Genomic DNA, 24,634 nt, shown 5'->3' on the forward strand with positions numbered 1-24,634 from the left:
TTAGTTCCCTGCAACTGTGAAATGTAAGACTTCTTTTGTTAAAATATATTTGGTGCCCAGTGAGCTGACTCAAGTGGCCATCAAGGTGTTTGCTCTCAAGTATGATAATTTGAGTTTGAGCCCTGGAACCCAAATGGTGAAAGGAAAAGAATAAATTTCTACATATTGTCTTTTAACCTCTAATGTTCACTGTGGGACATCTGGCCCATTCCACACCCCAACAAAAAAAATTTTTTTTGAAAACTAATACATATTTTGATCTGGGATATAGCTTGGCACTAGAATACTAGCCTAGCTAGTACTAATGAATCTACCAAAGGTTCCAGGTTCAATTCCCAACTCCCCCAAAATATCTATTCATGTAACTTAGAACTAGCATTTATGTAACTTAGTATCTAGCATTCAGGAAAGGTCTGTGCTACATATGATGGAAAATGAAGTACTGAGGTATTTATTCAGCATTAAAAACCACTACCAGAGGAATTTAGGAGGCTTCAGTGTGTGATAATGTAAATTAGTAGGTTCACTGATCTGTGACATTACAGATTTTAAAATGCATGAAGTGGAGGGAGGGCAAGTCCAACTCCAAGGTGATTCAATGCCTCTGATTTTGCTGGTAGTACACTCGGGTGCACATATGCACCTACAGGCACACAGGCACATACACACCCATGTGATGGTTTTTCTTTTTCAATCCATAAAGTTAGATATTGACCAAGAAAAGAGCTTAACTATAAGATGTAGGAAGCATCACAATTCAGAGATGGGTGGAAATGTATGCCTTCAAAACAGTAATATATACACAGGACTGGAGAGATTGGCTCAGCACTTATGAGAACTAGTTCTCACAGAGGATCTGAATTCTGTTCCAGCACCCCACATGGCAGCTCACAACTGTCTGCAACTCCAATTTCAGGGGATCCAATACCCTCTTCTGACCTCCGAGGGCACCAGACACACAAGTTGTGCACAGATACGTGTGTACACCTGTCTTAACTAAAACAATGTAAAAAATATCAAACATACTATACAAGAACAAGCTATTTCCAGATAACAAGGGCTTCAAATTCCTATAAACTCAGTAAGTCTAAAGAGAGCCATCTGAGGCAAAAACAAGAATAGTAAACTCCACTTCATTGAATATTGCCTTAAAAAGATGTTTTCCAGGCTGGGGGTATAAAGTAGACATGTGCTTGCCTAGCATGTACAGAGCTGTGGGTTCAATCTCCAACACTGCATAAATCTTCATGAGCATATAGGCACAAACCTATAATCTCAGCATTTAAACCAAGAAGATCTGAAGTTCAAGGTCATCCAGAGGACTCCAGTTTCAGACTCAAAAATGCACAGACAATTTTGCAAGTATATAGCTTATCTTTTTTTTTTTTTTTCCCGAGACAGGGTTTCTCTATGTAGCCCTGGCTGTCCTGGAACTCACTTTGTAGACCAGGCCTGCCTCGAACTCAAATCCGCCTGCCTCTGCCTCCCGAGTGCTGGGATTAAAGGCATGCGCCACCACACCCGGCTATAGCTTATCTTATAGAAAAAAAAAAAAGAGTTGCCTCAAACTCCTGATCCTCCCAAGTGCTGCAATTACAGTCATGAGCTACTGTGTGCGGTTTTCTTTTCCTAGTGTATTACAACACACACATACTACTTATTATCAAGGAGCTGGTACTCCCTACTTCCAATTATCACCTTGTAAGACATGCTTCCACTTCAGTAGTTTCTATTGTTTATAGTTTCTCCTTCAATATGCATAAGTAAAATGCCTCAATCTTACTGCTTAAAAGCTTCCAATTTTTGAGTTAATCAATCACAGTATCTTGTTTCTCCTTTATCTTCCTCCTCCACTCCCCACCCCCCATTTTTTGTTTTTGAAGACAGGGTTTTTGTGTAGCCCTGGCTGTCCTGGAACTCATTATTCAGACCAGGCTGGCCTTGAAATCAAAAATGCACCTGACTCTGCCTCCTGAGTGCTGCCCAGCCAATCTTCTCTTGACTACCTGCAATGGGTAATGGTAACAACATTTGCTGTAGCTTCAATACTAAGTATGTTCTAAGCACTCTAATATCTTTACTAACACTACTAAGTAAAACTGAAGACATTCATATAATGCTATAGCTATAAATAATTTGAGAATCACTTTAATGTACAGGCAAAATATCTAATAACATATATTGTCCATTATATTTATTATAGTCAAACTTATGCAAATTTAAAAGTAATAATCCTGATATTAGAAGCCTTGGTCCAAACTAGACATGATAGTACATGTTTGTAATCCCAGCACACAGGAGGTTGAGGCAGGAAAATCATGGGTTTGAGGCTAGCCTGGGCTACATATAAAAAACTGCCTATGCTTCTACCTCATAAACACCATCATACCAAATTTTGGTCCTAAAATCTAAGACTAAAAATAGTTAATTTTTAATCCCACAGGCTAGAGATGTGGCTCTTGTCTACCACAAACAAAGCATTAGGATTGACCTTCCAGTTTTCTGGGGGAAACAAAACAAAACAAAACAACAACAAATGTTCCATAAATTCACATGTTTTTCAGAATCACCTCACAGGATTTAAGAGACTAAGGAATTTAGCTGTCAAGTTGGCCTTATAGTGGGGAGTACAGCACTTGCCTAATATGAGCGATCCTGTGTTCAGGCACCAAAGCACAATGATGGAAAATAATTTTAGGGAGCAATCAGTGACTTGAGAGGCTGAAGAAAGAGGATCAAGTTCAGGCCAGGGCCAGCAAGGTCAGCAGGTTAAAGTGCTTGCTGCCAAACCTGATGACCAGAGTTCAATCCTGGGGACCCACATGTTAAAAGAAAAGGAACAACTCCCTCAAGTTGTCCTCTGACCTCTACACATATGTGAATGGGGGTGGGGTATACATGTTCATACACATAAACATGCATACAAATAAATAAATGCACTTTTTAAAAGGTTTGGAACCAGCCTAACCACCTTATTGAAAGCACATCTTAAAATTTAAAGGGGAGGGAGGCGCACAGGAAAGATGGCTCAGCAGTTAAGAGCTGCTCTTTCCAGAGGACCCAGGCTTCATTCCCAGCATCCACATGGTGGCTCACAAACATCTGTAACTCCAGTTCTAGGGGCTCAGTCTCCCTTTACTGGACCAAGAGCACCAGACACACACATGGTGCACAGATACACATCATGCAGGCAAAACAACCACACACATAAAAATAAAAACTTTTTTTTTTTTGAAGGTATGAGGACGTTCAGTCAGAAGTAGATAATTTGCATAGCATGTGGGAGAGATAGGGTTCAAACACTAATAAAACATATACATATGATATGCATACAAATGAAAGAAAAAAGAACAAATACACAGGTGTCAATCTTACAATACACAGGTTGTCATCTTAGCAACTAGCATAACTATTAAAATCAAATCCTTCCTGAATTGGCCTCTTTATATTTTTTCTTGAACCACACATACTTTGCCTTAAATAATTACCTCATCCTTGCCTTTCAAACATTTAGGATAACAGCTTTTTATTTTATTGTTTTCTAGTCAACTAGTGTATGTCATTTAATGTTTAAGAGAACAGTAAGAAAAGGGAAGGAAAAGGAACCCCTAGCATTATTTCCTCCGTTCTTTCAGAGCACTTCCCTGAGTTAACCTTAGAGTCTAAGTTACCTAAAGGAAGGCAGCCCTGTAAAGCACATGAGGTGTGGTTTCACAGAGGAGTCATTAGCGTTCAGCTGCATGACGGGGATGCCCATCCAGAGCTGTCCAAAAATACAAGTCATTGCGCAGCAATTACTGCTTTGTAAAGTTTATTGCATCCATTACTGACTTTCACTCTTAAGCATCTGCCCCAGTTTTACCAGACCACAAAAAAGAAAAAAAAAAGTTTCAGAACACTTCCACGAGTTCTAATCAATAAGATTAAGTTTGTATTTATCAAAATGTCACTTTAGTATTACTCTTTTATATTACTATTCACAAAACTACTTCTAACATGCATCAGGAAAGTTTAACATATTAGGAAAAGTTAAATATTAAAGAGCTTAAAGGAAACACTAAATACTAAACTTGTAGCAAATGCTAAACTCCTAATCCCCTAGGATTACCATTTCCTGCTTCTTAGGCTCAGACACTTCAGAACTCCTATCAATTTCTAATCTACTCATTATTCTTATTGGAGCCGGGCATATCCATGCCAGAGGTGCTTGTGTAGAAGTCAGAGGGCAACGTGCAGGAACCATTTCTTTCTTTCTACCATTTATACCCCAAGGAATGAATGTATATCATCACACTTGGCAGCAACTGCCTTTACCCACTAAGCCATTTTGTTACCCTAGTTTACAGTTCATTTGGATCAATTTGAATTAAAAGGGTTATCTTCTAGAAATGTAATAATTCAACAACATGAACCAAGAAACTTGTAAAATGTTCTTATCCTTCAGTAATTCTACTTCCAAAAGCCCTAGGGGAAATAATAATAACTCAATGCATTATCCATATTCTTATGGTGTTATTAAAAAATGAGAAATCAGAATCTCATGGAAGGGTGATACTATGGATTATCATACAATTTGTACAACCATTAAAAACATTTAAAAAATGACAAAAAGTAGTGGTATACATCTTTAAACCTAACATGTTAGAGGCTAAAATAGGAAGATCATTTTAGCCCAGGACTTTGAGACCTCAAAGAGAGGGTCAGAGAGGTGGCTTAGTGGTAAAGATGCTAACTGTAAAGCCTGACAATCTGTCTTCCATCCCAAAACTTACCAACTCCCCATCAACAGTCCTCTATCTTCCACACATATGCTAAGGCATACACACCTACATACACACACATAAAATGAATACACACATGTATATATCTACATATATGTACATGAGCGCGCGCGTGCGCGCGCGCGCACACACACACACACACACACACACACACACACACACACACACGAGTATAAAATGTTCCCGTGTATGCCAACCCAGCCTATGTGCAGTGATAACTAGAATGAACTAGACTAACATTTTTCTGCAAACAAGATTGCTAAAACCATTTACTCAAAGATCACAAGGTTCCCCTTTGGTTCCAAGGAACAAAGATCAAACCAAGTTAACTTCAGGCAAACACTGCCATCAAATATCAATGGACCACTACACAGCACACACCTCTGCTTCCTCTTCCCACTTCCCTCCCAACAGGTGCTTTGTTCTACACCCTCCCTTTAACTGGGATAGAGAAGATCTTGAAAGAAGCTTGTGTCCCTACATATAGCATAGCTTTATGTGAATTTTCGATAATACTCATTCATTAGCAGCATTCAATGACAGTTCACAAGTTTCCAAGACAAACTAACAAAATTAATTCCTTAGTGACCAAAAGTCATTCCTAAGCAAGGAAAAATTATACCTATTATTTGAAGTTATTTAAATAAGCTTAAATTGTCTTTGTAATGAATCTGTAATAAAAGCAAAATCCAGACACCCAGTACAAGGCAAAAGCAGGTGACACTAAAACATAATGTAAGTTAATCTATGAAAAAAACTGGAAACACATCAAGAATGTAATATACTGTCCACTTGAAAGTGCTTTATGAAGTATTGACTAATGTGCTACATTCACATTAAAGGTGGTTATGTGAAAGGAGAGTATAAATTACCTTAAAATATGTAAATAGACAAAATTTAAAATGGCTTTCTGTTTCTATATTATATACTAAAAAAAAAAAAGGGTGGGGCTGGAGAGATGGCTTAGCGGTTAAGAGCACTGACTGCTCTTCCAAAGGTCCTGAGTTCAAATCCCAGCAACCACATGGTGGCTCACAACCATCTGTAATAGGATCTGATGCCCTCTTCTGGTGTGTCTGAAGACAGCTACAATGTACTCATATAAATAAAATAAATAAATCTTTAAAAAAAAATTAACCCAAACCTCAGGATTAAGGGGGAAAAAATGCACTTGCACAAAAAAGGTTATCAAACTGTGTTTTTAAAGGTTTTATGGTGAAGGGGACAGAAGGTAATAACAAATGAACTATGACCAAGCACTGTCATACTGAGAAAGAATCATTTAACTGGTTTCTAGCCTTTTTTTTTTTTTTTTGACTATTTTAAATACAAGCCCATTAAAATTAAAATTCAAGAAAATAAGAAATCATAACCAACACATACAAGTAATTTCTAACATAAATTCTACTTTATTTCAAATCATTAGACTACTTTTTTAAAGCATGCTTTCCCTTGCAAAGTTCCATCGAAGTGAAGCAGTCAATAGCTCCCCTAATTTTTTAAAAGTACTGAAGCTCTTAATTGAGACTGGCAAAAAGAAAGGCTCAGACTGGCATCTCCACAATGACTTGCATTTTACATAAAATGTTAAAACCTTCAGTACATATCTACACTTTTTTTTTTCAGGAAGATAACTGATCTGCCTTTTGAGTGGAAAAAAGTCAAAGGTTGGAAGACTTATCTACATCAGATCACAATGGGCGAGTGTAAAATCCAGGAGCGTCAGCATCAAAATGAAGATTTCAAAACTTGTTCGGAGAAGGTTCATTTAACTGTGGTAAGCAACTGCATCCACTTCCTGCTCAGAACCAACTCAAATTTCTGCCATTTCCTTTTAAAGGAAACAGTACTACAACACAGGGCAGAGGGTCGGCAAAGGTATGCCAACACCAAGTCTTAAAGCAACCATCTTCCCACGTTTGTGCTTTTCTATCCACAATGAGCAGTCAGTTCTTCATACTACTTTACACAGTCAATAATTTGGTCTTGGGCTACTCGTAAACCAAAAAAATGCCACGAAGGCCCATTTTGAAGAGTCATGGCTTAACACAACCATTTCAAGAATTATAATGTACTAGGCAATGTAAGACGTATTAGGAAATCCAATCATTTAGGTGGAATCTTCGCTGTGCAAGAGAATGTCACTCTGCCCTCAGTAATTACGCTTCTGTAGAGATAGCTACAGTGTTCAAACGGAAAACACACAGGTAACAATGCAGCTGCCACATTTTCAGCTAATTGAGCCTCCCGGAGGGTAAGTGCTTTCTGGAGAGGACAGGCCCTAAACGCCCCAGCTCCTTCAACCCTTCTCCCCGGCGCGTGCCTAGGCAAACAGCGTCTCAAAGGCAGGCCTAAAGGCCAAGGGTTCGGAGAGGGAGGAAGCCCCGAGCAGGGCACCTCGAAGTGCCTTCGGGGCGCTGGATCCGGGGCCTGCCAAGGGTACCGAGGGGCCCCGCTGCAAAGGCGAGTTCGTGGGGCCCGTCGGCCAGGCGGCCTCGCCTAGGAGTTGCAACATACTCTTTCTCCAGTGAGCAGCGCTCGGCCTGGGGGAGGGGAAACAGCTGCCAGGCCGGGGAGCAGCGGGCCCGGCTCGGCCCAGCCCGGCCACCCCGCTCGCTCACCGTCAGGGTGTCGTCTATGTAGAGGGGGATCTGCCTCCTCTCGAAGGGGAACTCCTCCTCCCCGTCCCTGCACACTGCCACCAGTCGCGCCATCGTCCCCGACGCTGCCGTTGCCACCGTCACCACCTCCTCCCAGCTGCCGCCGCTGCTCCTGCCGCCGCCGCTGCCGCTGCCGCCTCCTCCCAGCTCCTGCCTGCAACAGCCAAACCCCGCGAGCGTAAGCACCCGCCACCTCGCAGCACATTCGCCACGGGTGAAAGGGGTGGGGGGGGGGCGCGGAGCGAGAGAGGACGGGAGAGCCGCGCTGCGTTTCCCATCACCCGATTCCACACGCGCTCAGCCAATCAGCGCCCCGCAGCGCCGGGACCCGCCCCCTCGCGCCGCCTGCCCTCCCCCCCCCCCCCCCCCCCCCCCCCCCGACCGCCCCGCTGGCCTCCAGTCAGGGTCCAAAGGAGAGACGGAAAGGACCTGCTGGCCCCGGGACATCCCCGCCCGGCTCGGGAGTCCGGGCTCCAGGACCCCGTGCCCGCCTCGGCTCCACAGCCCATGCCCGCACCCCCGCCGCTGACCCCTTCTCCCCTGGCAGAGCGCCCCGCCCAGGGGGGCCCCCCTAGGCTGCAGTTGCCGGGCGCCACCCCGCCCCTGGGAGGGGTCGACCCCGCCTCGGCTCTGCAGAGTTCGGGGTGGGGGCGAGCTTAGACCCCAGTCCTCACCCGGGTCGGAGAGAGAGGGCTCTCGGTTCTGACCTTCACGGACTTCGCGGACGCCTCCCTGACCCCCACCTCTGCTCCCCGTTACCGGCTGACGAGGCCCGCGTCAGGGCCGGCCTGGGCGGGAGCGCGGCTGCGAATGCCGTTTCCTCTCCAGGCTCAGTCAGCCGCTCGCGCCACGGGGAGTGTGGGAGGGAGGGCGGGGGACGTGGGGAGGGTGGGGCCGGGGGGGGCGCGAACTCCAGGCGGGGCCAGCCTCTTCTCGCGAGACCGCGACCGCCTCGCTCGTGTCCCGACTTTCGAAATCGGCGTGTAGGGGTGGGGGGAACCCCCTGTGCTGTCGCGCTCGGCTGACCTGCGTGGTGCTCCGGATTTACCAAAACGAGCGTGAAATAGGGCCAGTGGGGAGGCCAAGCAGGAGCAGCCGGAGTCCCGGCCCGTGACGACCCGGGATCTGCTCTCTGGAGACCGGTGGGGTGGAAAGCCCACTCCGGGGGACCCAGATAAGACTTAGGTGAGCGATGAGGAGCTGACGCGTCGAGGTCTAGGAGAAGGGACACTGCAGAGACCTTTGGCCTTGTTTTCCAGGTTGGACAGATGCGGACTTGCACCCCTGAAAGACTGGAGGAAAGGGCTCTGCTGCCCTGACTCACCCAGAGCCAGCCAGCCGCCTTACGGGGACTGCGGCAAGATCTCTTGACAGGATGGAAAATATGCGCAGAATCTGTTGTTACAATAGACAGAAAATTGAACTGTAGTCTATGTGTAGCTTCCGACCAAAGGAACTTCTTGAGTTAATATTAACTTAAGGGACTCCCTTGGGCAAAGTACTGATAGTAGCCAAAGGCGCTTCGCTCTGACCATCTTCCGAGAACCAGAGCTGCTGTAAAGACAGTTTCCTCTGCTCTCTGACCACTGCCACATTCTCAGGTCCTAGTCTAAGGAGGTCCATTGTAAAGCCAAAAAGATGGGAAATGTTTCGTCTTGATGGTTTTAATAATAAATCCATTCGCTGCTTGTACAACTACCTGATCTTAAGGACAGATCAAATATTTTCTGTTAAATTAGGCTAAAGCTGTTGTTACTGACCTTTAAAAATATTTTGATCACATCAAGTCTTTCAAGTCACAACCAAAAAAAAAAAAAAATCCATAGTGCATCCTTAGACTTGTTGACTTATGACATTGTGTGGTCATTGTTAGAGTAGGTGACATAATAAACTGGAAGAACCATTGTGTGTTCCCAAAGGTGTGATTATCCAGTAAATATGTCTTTGGGCCATACAAAAAGCAGAACAGTGTGATCCTTAGTTTAAATCCAGTTTTTTACGCACCTTCTGACAAGTTAGAATACATAGTACAAATGCGGACATTTTTAGAGAATCTTGTGTTTTATGTTTACAACTACTACAATCCATGTACCTACTTTGATTATTTGAATTTTAGGTTATGCTTGGTAACAAATATTGAGCCAATACATAGATAGCTACTAACTTTAATTTTCGCTATTAAATACACACCAGGTACTAGGAAAGAATCAAGCTATGAAGAAAATGGCAGTTGACAAGCTAAAATACCTTCTGTTTTCACTATAATGGCTGTATTTGATAGGGCAGTAAAATCACTGGCATAATGTTATTTAAATTAGTACATCTGAAAATCTGTAAGTTGGATTTTCCTTTTCTTGATCTGACAGTATGAGTCTATCAGTTAAAAATAGAAACATGGACTGGAAAGCTGGCTCAGTGGTTAAGAGCATTGACTGCTCTTCCGGAGGTCCTGAGTTCAATTCCCAGCAAACACATAGTGGCTCACAATCATCTGTAATGGGATCTGATGCCCTCTTCTGGTCTGAAACAGCTGCAATGTACTCATATAAATAAAATAGATCTTTAAAAAAGAAACAAAAAGAAACACAAGCCCAGTATAGTAGCACATACCTGCCTGTAATCCCAGCATTTGGAGAGGCCAAGGCAGGGAGTTTACCATAAATTCAAGACCAGATTAGACCCTTTCTCAAAATAGGAATTAAGTAAACATATTACGTATTCTTTTTAATAAACATAAATTAAAATGTAAGCTCCTTAAATGCAGGAATTTTGTCTCATCTGTTTATATTCCTGGCACCTATACCTAACACATTAGAGCTCAGTAAATCAATTGGGATCTTTCTCTCCTGAAAAGCAATCTAGTCAGAATGAGTTTTGCCTATTAATTCTGATTTTATGAATTCATTAGCTTTTCTCTAGGTCATTAGGAATTGGAAGAGGGGAAAAACATTGTACATTTTGTCCTTTTCAGTTATCACCGATAATTATCAAAGATATAAACTTAGTGAGACTAGAAAGGTATGGAGGGCTGAGGGTATAGTGGTAGAACACTTGGTCTAGCAGGCTCTAAGCCAAGGCTCAGTACCCAGCATCACAAAAATAAGTATGTAAATACCATAATATTAAGTAAGAAAAGTGCCTGATATGGTTCATACCCAACACCAGAGGCAGAGGCAGGTAGATCTCAGTGAGTTCCAAGCCAACCTGTCCTATATAGTGACAGCCCATCTCAAAAAAAGAAAAAAAAAGGCAGTTATTAACAAAAAGCAACACACTAAATGAGACCTGCATTAAGTCATAAGATAACTACTTTCTCTAAATGAATGTACTAGTTAAGCCACTCTGCCTTCTGGCTGCTCCAACAGATAAACTGTGAGGTACTAGTACAGTGTGTGACACAGCAGAAAAATCTATCACCTTTCCTAGTCCTGCTAAATTTACATACTATAATCTTATTGATTAAATTTCAAGTCTTTAATTGAAAATAAAATCTGATGTAATTGTAGTCAGCAAATACAAAGTCATAGTAACACTAAATTAGCCATCAAGTTTAAGGTTAAATTAGCCACCAAGTTAAGAAATTGAAGTAAACAAAACACATTTAATAATTAGTATATTTACATTAAATATATATATTTTTGAGAGCTCGGCAGTTAAAGAGCACTGACTGCTCTTCCAGAGGTCCTGAGTTTTATTCCCAGCAACCACATGGTGGCTCACAACTATCTGTAATGGCATTGGATGCCTTCTTCTGGTGTATCTGAAGAAAGCTACAGTGTACTTATATACATAAAATAAATAAATCTTTAAATAAAAAATACATTTTGAGAGTTAGGGGTATGGCTCAGTACAATGCTTACCCAGCACACTTGAAGTTCTGATTCACAGGACCACAAAACATATAATCTATAATATGAAGACAATGTTTAGAATAGTAAACCTGTATCAGGAGGCTCCACCTCCGCTAAACTACACAATTAATTTAGATTGCCAATAAACACCAAATTAAACACCCTGATTAGCAGCTATTTCTGATGTGTACTTGGTATCAGAAAAGCAAATTTTCATTGATTCTTATCCACACCCCACCCTCACTCCACACATCTAGCCTGGCCTCAAACTCACTATGGAGATGAGACTGGCCTTTAACTCCAAATCATCCTCCTTCCATCTTCCAAATCCTAGGATTACAGGTCTGTGTCAGGACATCTGGCCAGTATTAGCCTGCTTTAAAAGATATACATTGGCCAAGGTGGCATCCACCATCAATTCCAGCACATGGGAGCAGATGGATCTCTATGAGTTTGGGGACAGCCTAGACTACATAGTTCCAGACCAGCCTAGGCTACAAAGATGTGAAACTAAAGATCTTGGGATTTTTAAATCTTGAGACTTAACAGCTGGTTCAAAGATCTGCTTCAAGTTTTTAAATTATTCCAGTTCTCAGTGACTATTAAGCCTTAACGTAATCAGTTCTATTAGACTTAGGACTTTCATCTTTCTGATTTTCTTGATTCTCTTTCCCATGGTTGAGGCCACCTAATCTAGTCCCTTCCTATTTCTCCAGCTTATAGCCCACACTTTTTTGAGTTACCCAGATTCCCTCCCAGCTTACTTTTGCTGACAGATTCATCACACACTGACTATTCTCTGCCATCTACCCTTCTACCCTCATTTCCCAGATATATGTACCATCCATCAGCCTCAAAAATGCCCATCTATGGAGAAAACTTTTATTTCTTCCTGGATTGGTTCTGTTTCTCATCTGTAACAATCCTATGACTTAATTTTTTATATTCGTTTAATGTTTCCCCTCACTAGACTGCAAGCTCTAATATACTAAAATTTGTTTTATCTTTTTATTTTGTGACAGGGTCTATGTAGCCCAGGCTAGCGTTGAACTCTAGCAGCAGCTAGACAGGTTGCAAACCTAGGTGTGCTTTATTACTGTATCCATAGCACAGAGAAAGCAACAAAGAATCAATCTTAAAACTTGTATAGCTGGGCTGAGGTGACACACTTAAAATCCCAGCACTTGAGAAACTGAAGCTGGATAATCATAAATTCAGAGCCTGGTTTTAGCTGCAGGGAGAGTTTAAAGTCAGTATGGATCACATAATAAGATCATGTATCAAAAGTTTGTCTTTGGGCTGGAGAGATGGCTCAGTGGTTAAGAACACTGACTGTTCTTCCAAAGGTCCTGAGTTCAAATCCCAGCAACCACATGGTGGCTCACAACCATCCATAATGAGATATGACGCCCTCATCTGGTNAACCACATGGTGGCTCACAACCATCCATAATGAGATATGACGCCCTCATCTGGTGCATCCAAAGACAGTTACAGTGTACTTAGATATAATAATACATAAATCTTAAAAAAAAAAAAAAAAAGGAAGAAAAGTTTGTCTTTGAGAAAAAAAGTAAAATGTGTCAGGTACCTGAAAAAACTTGTTTTGATTATTATATATATATAAACAACATCATTGAACTCAATCATTGATCGCATTTAACTGTTTGCTGGCTTGAAATGTATCTGATTTTAAACATTTGCTTCTTATTCTTATACTTTATTAAAAGAGAAAAGTTCAGTATGAAAGAGGTATTGAAGGAACAGGAGAGATGGCTCAATCAGTTAAGAGCACTTGTTGCTCTTGAAAAGGACTCAGGACCAGTACTTACATTGTTGTTTACAACCATCCATGACTCCATCAGAACAAATGCTCAACTAACCTTTTCACATACCTAGCATGCCTCTGATGCATATATATATATATATGTGTGTGTGTGTGTGTAAATACACACATATACATACACAAAATATACACATACACAAAATATACATAAATAAAAAATGAATACATCTAATACAAAAAATTTTTTTTAAAGATAAATTGAAAAATCCACAATCTGCTGAGCATGGTAGTACATGCTTTTGATCCCAGCATTCAGGAGACAAAGGATGGCAGATCTCTGAATTTGAGGCCAACTTGAAATTCCAGGCAAGTCAGGAATATATAGTGAGATTCCCAACTAAAAGAAAAGAAAAGCTGGGCGGTTGTGGCGCACGCCTTTAATCCCAGCACTTGGGGGGCAGAGGCAGGTGGATTTCTGAGTTCAAGGTCAGCCTGGTCCACAAAGTGAGTTCCAGGACAGCCAGGGCTACACAGAGAAACCCTGTCTCAAAAAAACAAAACAAAAAACAAACAAACAAAAAAAAAGGAACTGAAAAAAAAAATGCGTGATTAAGAGCACTTACTTGCTGATATTCCAGAGGACCCAGGTTCAGTTCTTAGCACCCACATGGCAGCTCACAATCATTTGTAATTCTAGTCTCAGGGTATTCAACCCCCCTCTTCTGACTTCTGTAGGCACTGCACACATGATGCACAGACATACATGCAGACAAAATATGCATACACATAAAAATTTTAAATAATTCATATCTTAATGTAAACATATAACACAAACATTATAATCACATAATTACATATTCATATAAACCACCACAAATACAGTGCCATAAAGATATAAGTAAAAATTGCCGCCATTTATCTTCCAGTGTCAAAACTATCAACAAGTGGGTGTGGTGGCGCATGCCTGAAATCCCAGCATTGAACCTGAGGTAGGAGTACAACTATGAGCTTCAGGCCAAGCAAAATCTATGAACAAGTTCTTTAAAATACTGGAGTTTTCTAAGTTCCAATAAGTAACAAGATTTTTGCTTCTTTTTGTTCCCCTCAGGGTCTCTGTACATAGCTTTGGGTGTCCTGAAACTTACATGCAGACCAGGCTGGCTTCCAACTCACAGAGATCTGTCTGCCTCTTCCTCCCATGTTCTGGGACTAAAGCTTTGTGCCACATCTGTTGGCTTATTTTACATAATGTTGATATGTATTAAACATCCATAAATCTTCCTTTAAAAAAGGCAAAGTTTAATTTCTGTCATAGGGGACTGAAACTTCATAATAAAGTATGATTAAAACTAGATTGCTAAGAACACATTTCCTCCCCTCTTATTCTTCTCCACTAAAATGCTATTCAAATACATATTTTTTACCCGCTCATCACCAAAACTTTATGGTTTTACCTTGTAAATCAAGTACATATATAACTAAACAGTTGGTAAACATATAAATACTGAGCACAACTAAGGTCCCTAGGGCACCAGTGTGTAATGTATCCATTGTCAGGTTAATCAGACCAGTTGTTACATTTGACAGTAAGAAAAAAAACAGCTGGTTTCTGTTCAGAGCTGTGATCAAACAAAGACTGGGTTGGTTTTTTTCAGCTTCAAAGATTAGAGATTCAGAATGGTTTTTATGTGTAGTAGGAGACTGTATAAGTTTCCAAGAACATGGAACTAAAGCCCCTTTAATTAGAAATTGGGCAAAACTCAAAATTATACCACTCAGTAACAGACAACTAAGCAGCATCAGACTGGAAGCAACCACCCACAGACAAAAGGCTAAATTGGCCATTCTTCGAGATACTGCTTCTATGTTTACTTGCACTATATGAAGAAAAATGAAGAAGCCAACAGCTAATGAGAAAACCCAACAAGTAGCTTTTATCCAGTCTCTGACATGTGCTCTTCCCTTAAGCACATACAATCCCGTTTGCACACCAGCCATGTGTATTGTCACATACCCCAAAGTGGAAATTATTCCCTCTCGGTTAGCATTTAAGAAGCCAACCCTTGTGCCATTGCCATCAGTGCCATACAAAATTATCCTCTTGAGTGGAGTATAGTCCAGGGCTAGCTGGTAGGCCACAGTAATGCTGGCAGCCACAATCCATGACTTATTTAAAGGAAAAATAATCAAAAGCAGTGATGTTATTAATTTCACAACTATGATGGTAAAGAAAAAGTTCCAGTGAATGCCGTACTCGGTAGAATGTTCCTGGTAGTCTATGGACTTTATAATGACCAACCGTCCCATCCCTAAGAAGACTAATGGCCAGACAGAATAGAGTGTCTTTCTAAGGTAGTTAAATCTAGACCCTTCTATATATTTCCTTCTAACTTCTGGACAAACCATTGCAGCCCCAAAAATAAAGCCACCTACTCCAAAATCCATTGCTCCTGTCCCATAAAGTTCAGTTTTGGCAAATCTTCTAGGGAAAAGTGGGAAATCCACGGCCAAAATGGCAATAGAAGTAAATACACTGTTAATGACACGGTAACAGGTGATGGCGGGATTGTGCTCTGATTCTAGGCTGATTTTCAAGAAGTTTGCAAAGACTTTCTGGACAGGCACTTTGGCACAGCAAGTCCTCCTGTGGTATATCTGATACAACAGCCATGCCCCCCAGACAATCACAGTGAGATTCTCGAGGAGGATAAAGGAAGACAATACAGTCAGAGTGATCACTAGGGGGACTATCAAGACAACAAAGTCCATGAGGAATCCTGTGCTCCAGGTGTTCGAGAAAGAGCATACATGCTGTGAGAAAATGATCCAAAGGCCTCTACACAGGATACAGAAGGCAGGAAAGCACAGGCCCTGGGTCACTTCCAGCACACTGGTCCCACTGAGGTTACTGACAAAGGCTTCCTTCAGCTGCTTTTGAGACATTTTTTTTCCTTCCTGTGAAAACAAGAAAAGAATGGATTTGAGGAACACAGCATTGTTGTGAAGTCAGTAAATACCTGTATGCCTAACGAATTTACATATTTCTTGTTTAAACAAAAGTTTAAGGGCTGGAGAGATGACTGAGCGGTTAAGAGCACTGGCTGCCCTTCCAGAAGACACAGGATGAATTCCCAGCACCCATATGAAAGCTCACACCTGTCTGTAACTATAGTTTCTAGGTATCAGACACCTTCATATATACACACACACATGTGGGCAGAAAAGAACTTCAAGCCCACTGGTTTCAATTCAGGGGCAGAACTGTTCTGACTCTCCTAGAACCTAAGATTATAGGAAGAAGTCAATATTGACACATTAAGAGAAAAGTATGACATTTCTAGTACACAGTTTTATCTTCAATATAAGGCAAATTCAAAATAAAACTTGCTTAGCTCCCAGACAACCGCGGGTTTTTTTGGTTTTTTGTTTTTTTCCTTGAGACAGGGTTTCTCTGTGTAGCCCTGGCTGTCCTGGAACTTGTTTTGTAGACCAGGCTGGCCTCGAAATCAGGCCTCTGTCTAGTGTGCTGGTATTAAAAGCATCACTGCCTAGCTGTTTGTTTGTTTTATGGGGTTTGACAGTGTCTATGTGAAACTTAGTATGTAGATCAGTCTGGCCTTGAACTCACAGAGATCCACCTGCCCTCCCCCAACCCCTGCAATGCCTAAAGGCATGTGCAACCACTGGCTGCCCTTCCAGAGGTCCTGAGTTCAGTTCCCAGCAACCACATGGTGGCTTACAACCATCTATAACGATGGCACGCAGGCAGAACACTGTATACGTAAGTCTAAAAAAAAAAAAAAGTGTTGGGGGGGAACTTCAGGGAGAGAGAGAAGTTGTAAATGTATTTTAGAGTTAGGGTGCCCTTGGTTTCCAACACTGGGTATATAAAGAAGAATGCATGAGCCCGGGGTTGCTCTTTTCCTGTTTTGCACACAGCCATATTTTCAGATTAAGATGTAGGTGGACAGAATGGATGCATAGTGCATACCAGCGCCAGTGGCTTCTTTTTATGCCACCTAAAACCTGTCATTTTAATGTCTGAAAAGTTGTACCGTGAGAGAACACATCCGACGGTCAGATGTGAACTGATGTCCCTGAAGGCGAGACCCTATATCAGCACCTCACCGTCAGTGGCCCTGCTCTTTTGGCCTTTTAAGTCTTTTTCCTGGCAGACCTCGCCACAACCACGCCCTGCCCACGACTGAGGGTCTCCAGCGTGTTGAGAGAACAGGCTCCCACCGCAACCTGCGGGCACCCTCCGCTTCCGCCTCGCGAGCCGCGCTTCCGGACGTCGCGGCGCAGCCTGTTCTTCCGGGACCGCAGATTCCGCGCGTCCCCGCCCGGGATGGCGACAGTCCCCACCCTGCCGAACTCCCCACGCCCTTCGGGGTCTTGGGCTGGGATGGTCCGGATGCTCTCCAGACCTAGCCGTACCGCGGGTCCGTGGGAGGGGCGTCTCACCTCCGACCCTGGGCGAGGCGAGTCAGGTAGAGGGTCCCCGGAGCCCGCGTCAGCCTCGGGCACCGCGACCGGCAGCAGAGCAGCGCAAGGGCTCTCGGGAACCGCTCTTTCCCACCCAGAACTCGGGAGGCCACGGATTCGCCACACCCCACCCCAGACTCAGTAGACCTCACCTCCCGAGTAGCCCGCTAGCCGGAGCCGGCGGCCTGGGACGGGCCACGTGCGTCCCGCGCCGCATGTGCGCGCCCCGCCCCTGGGGAGGAGCCGGCGGGCTCCGGGCATCGAGCCGTGGCTGCTGCGCTCAGCCAGGCGGCCCGGAGCTCCCGGCTTTGTTTCCTGGCCTCTCCCGCGCACTCTCTCTCTCTCCTCCACGGGCTCTTCCCGCTGCCAAACCCTACCCACCCGCCCTTCCAATCAGCCTGGGCCGGGACTACACGCTGGGCGCCCGGGCCGTGGGACCGGTGAGTGCTACTCTCCGCTTAGATCCAAAATCCCTCGCCGCCTGAGGAGGTAGGGAGGGCAGTGAGTCGCTCAGCTAAAACAGAAGGAGGCGTCTCACTTTCTAATTCAGCTTTTCTCTTTTTACCCTCTTATGACCCAGGAGGAGGTAGCACACAGCTCGTGGCTTTTGCCCAGGGCAAGGACCTTCACGGTCACTTTTCAGGGTGTTTCTGACTGACCGAGGCTGGACGTCTCTTTCCTTGTCCTACCCAGGGACGGCGGGAGAGACATAAGGAAACTGCGCCCTTGACTAGGGTCATAGCCACCTTCCCAGAAAGGACGCGTTCTCTCAGTACCAGGTGTTTCCGGAGTGGTATCCCGGCCCTGGGTACCTTGGGCACGCTGCCAGTGCTGGAAGTGCTGGATCCCTCCAGGAATCTGGAGCAAAGCAGGCTGAGCCCCCCACCCCCAGGACCCAGCTCTTTTCCTTATAGCCCTCTTCTGTACTTCTTACAAAAAGAAATCCGAAGCAGAGGCGGAGGGGGTGGCAGTCTGGTTACCACTTGCCTTGACTTGGTCGGTCCTTCACATACTCATTACTCTCCTCTGCCTACTGTGGTCACACCCTTTCCAGAAATTCTTGGTGGTAACCACGGAGAGGAGGCAGCAGGAGAACTGGAGAAAACTGCTCTGATCTGATTTGACTTCAACCAGGAGCTGACGCTGCAAAGTAATAACACAGCATTTACTAAGCTCTCTCGCAGGTCTCGCCCATAAGAGCCATAATTTTGCGCTTTGTGGTATGGTGTTATACCATTGGCAGTTGTATAAAAATGAGGCTTAGCTCCTGTAATACATTCTAAGAGGGTTGTGAGCTTTGGATTCTAACTTATGCTCTGTTGTAGTCTCCTGACTGGCCTCCCTCTCAAAATAAGCTTCCAGTTGAGTCCCCAGAGACCCGTGGGTGATGGGGTACAGTGTACACAGTGATATTGTCTAGCTCAGCCCTGATTCCCTTTTCTTCTTGACTTTTCCCTCTCCCTCTTTCATGGACATCCCTGGCCCTGCTTCTTTAGAGACTAGGTGTGTTCAGAGCTTCAAAAAGTCTGCATCCGGATTAATTCATCAGTCCATTATAGATGTCCCTCATCCTCACCCCTCATTGCTAGGCAGGGATGGGAGCCCGGGACACTCTCAAGTCTGACCGAAGCTCACCATTTTCAGATGCTGTCCTCATACAGGTACTCTCAAATACTTTCATCTCTCCTGGTCTCACCTTGTTTGTTTGAGACAAGGTCTTACTTACAGTGTAGCCCAGACGGGACTCAAACTCTGAGATCCTCCTGCCTCAGCCTCTTGTGTGTTGGGATTACAGGCACATGCCACCTGTCGCAATCGTCTGTTGGGCAGTGGGCTTTCCCTACCTGTTTAATGTCTCCAAATGGACCATCCGTTCCATGCATAATGCTAATGTTCCTGCACAATGATATGATACTCAGACTTGTACTGTGCTTTCAAACCTTGACTTCACTGGCCTTCATAGCCTCTCTATGTAAGGTAGATTTAACTACCCCTATTTTCAAGGTGAGAATTTGGGGCAGTAGGGTTGCCCTGGGGTCACATACCCATCCAGTGACTGAACTATGATTCTCTTCTCATATGGCAGCTTCCCAAGGACATCAGTAGTTGACGCCAGACCTTGTCTCCCTCAGCTGCTGGCTACATTTATGTAGGGTATTTCTGTCTAATGCTGATGATAGGGCCAAGGCTATCTCTTCATTCCCCATGACATACTGACCCAGAAGATTCTTCAACCCCCACCCATCAGTTACTTCCCTTAAAACTGCCCCTGGCCTTTTGCTGTAAGAGAAACATCAGAAAGTGTCCCAGGTCGTCTTTGGAAGCTCTCAGCAAAGGAGCCTTACTTCCTAATTGGCAGGGGGACACACAGTCTCTCCCTCTCTGCCCAGGCCTGCCTGGTTCTCATTTGGGATGCTCCCATTCGGTGGGAGGAGCAGGACTGAGTCATCCCAGAGAGGCCCTCACCTGTGTGTGGCCCTTGTCTCCTGTCTCACGCTACAGGTTTCAAGATGACGCGGCTGCGATTCCCACACTCCTGAGTCTTCTGCTGGAGTGATGGCCTCATGACCAGGTTGATAGACAGTACCGCCTGTGTCTGTGACACAGAACTCTGGCCGACCACACTGAAACATGATGCTCCAGCAGGTAATCCCTCAAGCAGGTGTAACTGAGTGCCACCAGGCACTTTCCCGCTCGCCTGTCTGAAGAAAGACTGCAATGCTTCTAGTGAAGGACTCTTCAGAGTATCCCAGGACTCTACCTGACACCGACCTTGAATGACTCCCTTTTTGTGGTTTGCTGGCTCTTTTCCTTGGAATGGTTATGGGTAGATAGGTAAAGAAATCCAAATCACGTTGATAGCCTAAAATGGGGGGGGGGGGGGCATATCCTGACAGAAAGTCTCTGACAGACTGTTTTTTGGCATCACTTTGGAAGTTTGGGACTTCCAAGGTTGTTCACTGAATCTGATCCTTTAAGAATAATCAAGAGGCCCAGCAGCGATGTGGTGCATGCCTTAAGTGTCAGCACTCTGGGAAGCAGAGGCAGGCAGATAGCTGAGTTTGAGGCCAGCCTGGTCCACAAAAATGAGTTCCAGGACAGCCAGAGCTACACAGAGAAACCCTGAGGAGGATGGGGGATTAATGGGGGGAATGAATTAGCCAAGCAAGCTGGGCATGGTAGCACACATCTTTTACTGCCAGCACTTGGCACTGGCCGGGAGAGCTCTGTGAGTTCAATGTCTAGAAGAGAGAGAGAGAGAGAGAGAGAGAGAGAGAGAGAGAGAGAGAGAGAGCCTATCTTAAAAAAAAAAAAAAAAAGAATTATCCAAGTAGAGAAGGAACATGGACGGTTCAGACAAGAGGTAAGCCTGTGCAAAAATGTAGGAGAAGGTAGGTAGCTTAGGTGGAGTCCGGCATTCTGCCTGTGAAAAGGCCAGTATCCCTGGCCTGCAAGGTGGGAACCACCCTTCACTATGGAGTTCTATCTCATACACATAGCATCCTTTCTTTGTGAGTAGCTCAGATCCAGACGGCACAGTGGTATGTATTTGCTGAAATTTTATTTTACTAAATTTTGCCCCATACTAAGGGCTCAGGGAGTTTGTGCTCTAGTGAGCCCCAGCAGAATAACCAAGGTAGGACTTGTCAGGCTAAAGAAAGCCATGGCAGATGCTGCTGGACCATTGAGTCATTTGCCAGGAAATAGACTTGAAAGCTAAGAAGAGTAGGCAAGACAATTATCTGCTCTGGGCTGTTGCATTTTCATTTTTCCTTATTCCAAAAGTAATCATCTTTACCACAGCCGTACTAGTGACCGTCCTATGCTTGGCCCTTGTTAACAGGAGGCACTATGCTTGTGTTGTTTCAGTGAAAAAAATATAGTAGTGTGTACTACACAGTGTTCTTATGTCCCCGTCCTAGGGAGCCGGCTCAGACAGGTGAAATGACTGCCTCAAGGTCACATTCATTATCAAGAATTTGGAAGAACAAAGGAAGGCAATTGAAAAGGACATTAAAGTTACCACAGTATCCAAACACAACCTTGTAAAGAACTTCACTCTATAGACCAGGCTGGCCTGAACTCAGAAATTCTCCTGCCTCTACCTCCCAAGTGCAGGGACCAAAGGCGTGCGCCATCACCCAGCACAATCTAGCTTTCTAATTCCAAAAGTAATCATCTTTACCACAGCCATACTAGTGACCGTCCTATGCTTGGCACTATGCTTGTGTTGTTTCAGTGAGAAAAATATAGTAGTGTGTACTACACAGTGTTCTTATGTCCCTGTCCTGGAGAGACAGCTCAGACAGGTGAAAAGACTGCCTCAAGGTCACATTCATTATCAAGAATTTGGAAGATTATCAAGCTCTTGATCACCATATTCAACTCCCAGTTGAATCAAAACTGTTCCTAAATTGTAGCTGGGTGTTTTTTTTTTGTTTTTTTTTTTTTTTTTAAGTAGGCCTTTCCTTCCTCTCCCCTTCCCTTCTCTTTCTTGTCTTTCTTCTGTCCTTGCCCCTCCAAAGATTTAGCTGTGCTGGCTGCAGCAATTACCCTAGATAACAAGAGCCTGCTTTGTACATTATGATGTGTCTGAGCCTCACAGTCTAAAAGAAACTCATTACAGTGCAGCTCAAATGAAACAAGCTACCTTGGCTTGTTCCTGAGAGGTTAAGCGTTTAGGGTTTTTATCAGTCTTGTTGGAAACACACATCATACCAAGACTTTAGCCTCCCTAAGCTGATTCCAGCCAGGCTTCTCTTCCCACTCTATCCTTCCCTGGAGGACAGACAGCAGCTCTGTAAGGCTGGTAGACTGTAGCCTAAAATCTGCCTTAGCTGGAGCTCATAGCATAGGAGACAGGACGGCATTGATTATTAATACGTACTATCAAGGCCTTGATTAAATGCTGTGTGTCTCTTTCCCCCCATAACCTGGTAGTTGAGTTTATCTTCCTTTATTTATGGTGGAGGTGGGGAATGTGGCTCTTAGAGGTGAATTATCCAGGCTGTCGTGCTAATAAGTAGCAGAGCTGAAACAGGAGCCGCCTGGATCTTGTAGAAACCTGTTCTTTCTCCTCTGCAGGCTCCACCCAGATTACCTGCCAACTGGTTTGAGACCCAGGTCTCATGGCTCTTGTGTTGTTCCCCTCCAGGTGAACGGCCACAGTTTAGGCTCTGATGCCGAAGGTAGGACATCCCTTAAGGGAGACCTAAGGGAGTTCCTGGGTGGGGAGGTCCCACTGCACCAGCTGGATGACCTCACCAAGGTGAATCCCGTGACACTGGAAACAGGTATGGACCTTCCTCTTCTCCAGACTGTTGCTCCAAAAGAATAAGGGTACAGCAAAAGTCTTCAGCACCGTCTCCGCAGTCGAGACCACGACTTGAGACTCCTGACCTGGCCTGTGCCCCAGGGAGCCTGGCACTGCACCTGGGCTCCCCAAGGCAGGCTTTGCTCTAGGTTTGGGACTCGTCTTAATTAGATCTTATGTCTATTCACTGAGGAGCTACAGGGTTCTAATGGCATTTAGCTAATTATAGAGGGAAGGCTGCTTAACAGATGTGTGTCTGGGGTTTTGTCTGTATTTGAGCCAGACTTTGCTAACAGCATCTTTGCCTCAGTCCTGAGGTGTCTGCAGGCCCGGTACACAGAAGACATATTCTATACCAATGCTGGCTGTACCTTGGTAGCTCTGAACCCCTTTAAGCACATCCCTCAACTCTATGCACCAGAGCTGATGCAGGAGTACCATGCTGCACCTCAGCCTCAGGTAAGGCTCCTGGGCTTCCGTCTAAGCCTCCCTGCAGACTCTCCATCCCTATTGGTGCCATGCCCTAGCCCAACAGGAACTCTCAGAAATTTGGACACATAACTAAGGTACAATGTGGAAGACAAATAGTTAATCAGGATTGAAACCTATAAGAGAAACATAAAACAAAGGATTTACTATTATTATTATTATTACTACTTCTACTACTATTATGAAGGATCTTCAGGTGTAATTGTGTCCTTAGCTATCTTGTTAGAAAAGAATAAAAGTATGTATAAAAAGGATTGACTTTGAACAGTCAGTACATGTTCTTCTATACTGACAAATTATTTGAGGGATGGGAGGCAGTGGTGTAGGCTGCGAATGGACATGTGTTCAGGAGGAGGCAAGAGCCAGCTGGCTGGCTGGAGAAAGCCTGGGTGAGGTGATTGGTAAAGGGTTGAGATGACTACACTGGGCAGAACTCCCACAGCGAGCAGAACTGACTCCATGTGAAGGTGGGCCTTTGGACAGAGTCTGCCAGGGAATGACAAAAGTAAAAGAAACAGAGCGCTTGAGGCATCTCAACAGTCCCATTACTAGGCTGCTGCAGCAAGGTCAGTTAGAGACAGACAGACAGCTCTCAGCTGCCTAGGCTGGTGAGGCATGGGGCACAGGGCACTTGCCCTGCAGTTTATGTAAGAAGTATCCAAGTGCAGTACACAGAAGTCGATCCTGAGAGCCCACCTGGGCTGACACACTATCTGCCTGCTCCTCAAAGGCAAATGTCAGATCATGGTCCTACTTTTCCACACTGCCCACTGGATGTCAGCACATTAAGGGCAGTATTTGTTGAAAGAAGAACGGCTTTGGAATTCAAATCCCACAGATGTCCTTACGTACTGAGGTTTGTGGCAGGTTATTATTAATGTCTCTGAGCCTCACAGAGCTCGTCTCTAAGGTTAGCCTGCTAATTCTTGGGCAGTCTGCTATCTATTATGTCAGCCTGGCACAAGCAGCTGGGCTCACCTCAGAGGTGGGAACCTCCACAGAGAAAATGCCTCCGTAAGACTGCACTGTGGGCAAACCTGTATGGTGTTTTCTTAATTAGTGATTGATGTGGGAGAGCCCAGCCCATTGTGGTCCTGGATGGCCCTGGATGCTATAAAAGGCAGTATGAGCAAGCACTCCTTTATGGCCTCTACAAGAACCCTGAGGGTTTTTCCCTCTTTGAGTTCCTGCTCTGACTGCCTTCAAAGTTGAACTCTGATCTACAAGTGTAAGCACAGTCAACCCTTTCACCCCAAGTTGCTTTGGTCA

The 24,634-nt window shown here is 44.3% G+C and overlaps 3 protein-coding genes across 14 annotated transcripts in view; 1 reads left to right on the forward strand and 2 right to left on the reverse strand.

The window, feature by feature from the left end:
* Positions 1-8,303, reverse strand: part of Ggnbp2 (gametogenetin binding protein 2) — a 37,149-nt gene extending 28,846 nt beyond the window's left edge. For 2 of the 5 annotated variants that reach the window (XM_021212458.2, XM_029546307.1), the window contains exons 1-2: positions 8,116-8,302; positions 7,403-7,595 (exon numbers count right to left, since the gene is read on the reverse strand). In XM_021212458.2, coding sequence (XP_021068117.1) covers positions 7,403-7,495 — 93 coding nt within the window. In that variant the 5' untranslated portion in view covers positions 7,496-7,595; positions 8,116-8,302. Of the gene's footprint in view, positions 1-7,402; positions 7,681-8,115 lie in introns of those variants that run through there. The other 3 variants (XM_021212459.2, XM_029546309.1, XM_029546310.1) reach the window with 2 other exon arrangements.
* A 5,552-nt stretch (positions 8,304-13,855) lies between these two features.
* On the reverse strand, positions 13,856-17,772 carry Pigw (phosphatidylinositol glycan anchor biosynthesis class W). 5 transcript variants are annotated; one of them, XM_021211844.1, is made up of 2 exons: positions 17,715-17,772; positions 13,856-16,032 (listed from the first exon to the last, which is right to left on the reverse strand). In XM_021211844.1, the coding sequence occupies exon 2, from the start codon at positions 16,018-16,020 to the stop codon at positions 14,509-14,511; it is 1,512 nt and encodes a 503-aa protein (XP_021067503.1). In that variant the 5' UTR covers positions 16,021-16,032; positions 17,715-17,772; the 3' UTR covers positions 13,856-14,508. The 5 variants fall into 5 exon arrangements, with proteins under 5 accessions (XP_021067503.1, XP_021067504.1, XP_029402172.1 ...); XM_021211845.2 differs by lacking the exon at positions 17,715-17,772 and adding an exon at positions 17,206-17,703; XM_029546312.1 differs by lacking the exon at positions 17,715-17,772 and adding an exon at positions 17,542-17,611 and having other exon boundaries at positions 13,941-16,032.
* Myo19 (myosin XIX) overlaps positions 17,654-24,634 on the forward strand; it is a 29,175-nt gene continuing 22,194 nt past the window's right edge. For 2 of the 4 annotated variants that reach the window (XR_003845152.1, XM_029546305.1), the window contains exons 1-4: positions 17,850-18,002; positions 20,065-20,208; positions 22,718-22,856; positions 23,187-23,335. Coding sequence is in view for 3 of the 4 variants with exons in the window: in XM_029546305.1 (XP_029402165.1) it covers positions 20,194-20,208; positions 22,718-22,856; positions 23,187-23,335 (303 nt within the window). In the remaining variant the exon portion in view is untranslated. Of the gene's footprint in view, positions 18,003-20,064; positions 20,209-22,717; positions 22,857-22,901; positions 23,026-23,186; positions 23,336-24,634 lie in introns of those variants that run through there. The other 2 variants (XM_021211842.2, XM_029546304.1) reach the window with 2 other exon arrangements.

This window comes from Mus pahari, chromosome 14 (assembly GCF_900095145.1).
Source record: "Mus pahari chromosome 14, PAHARI_EIJ_v1.1, whole genome shotgun sequence".
Lineage (NCBI taxonomy): Eukaryota > Metazoa > Chordata > Mammalia > Rodentia > Muridae > Mus > Mus pahari.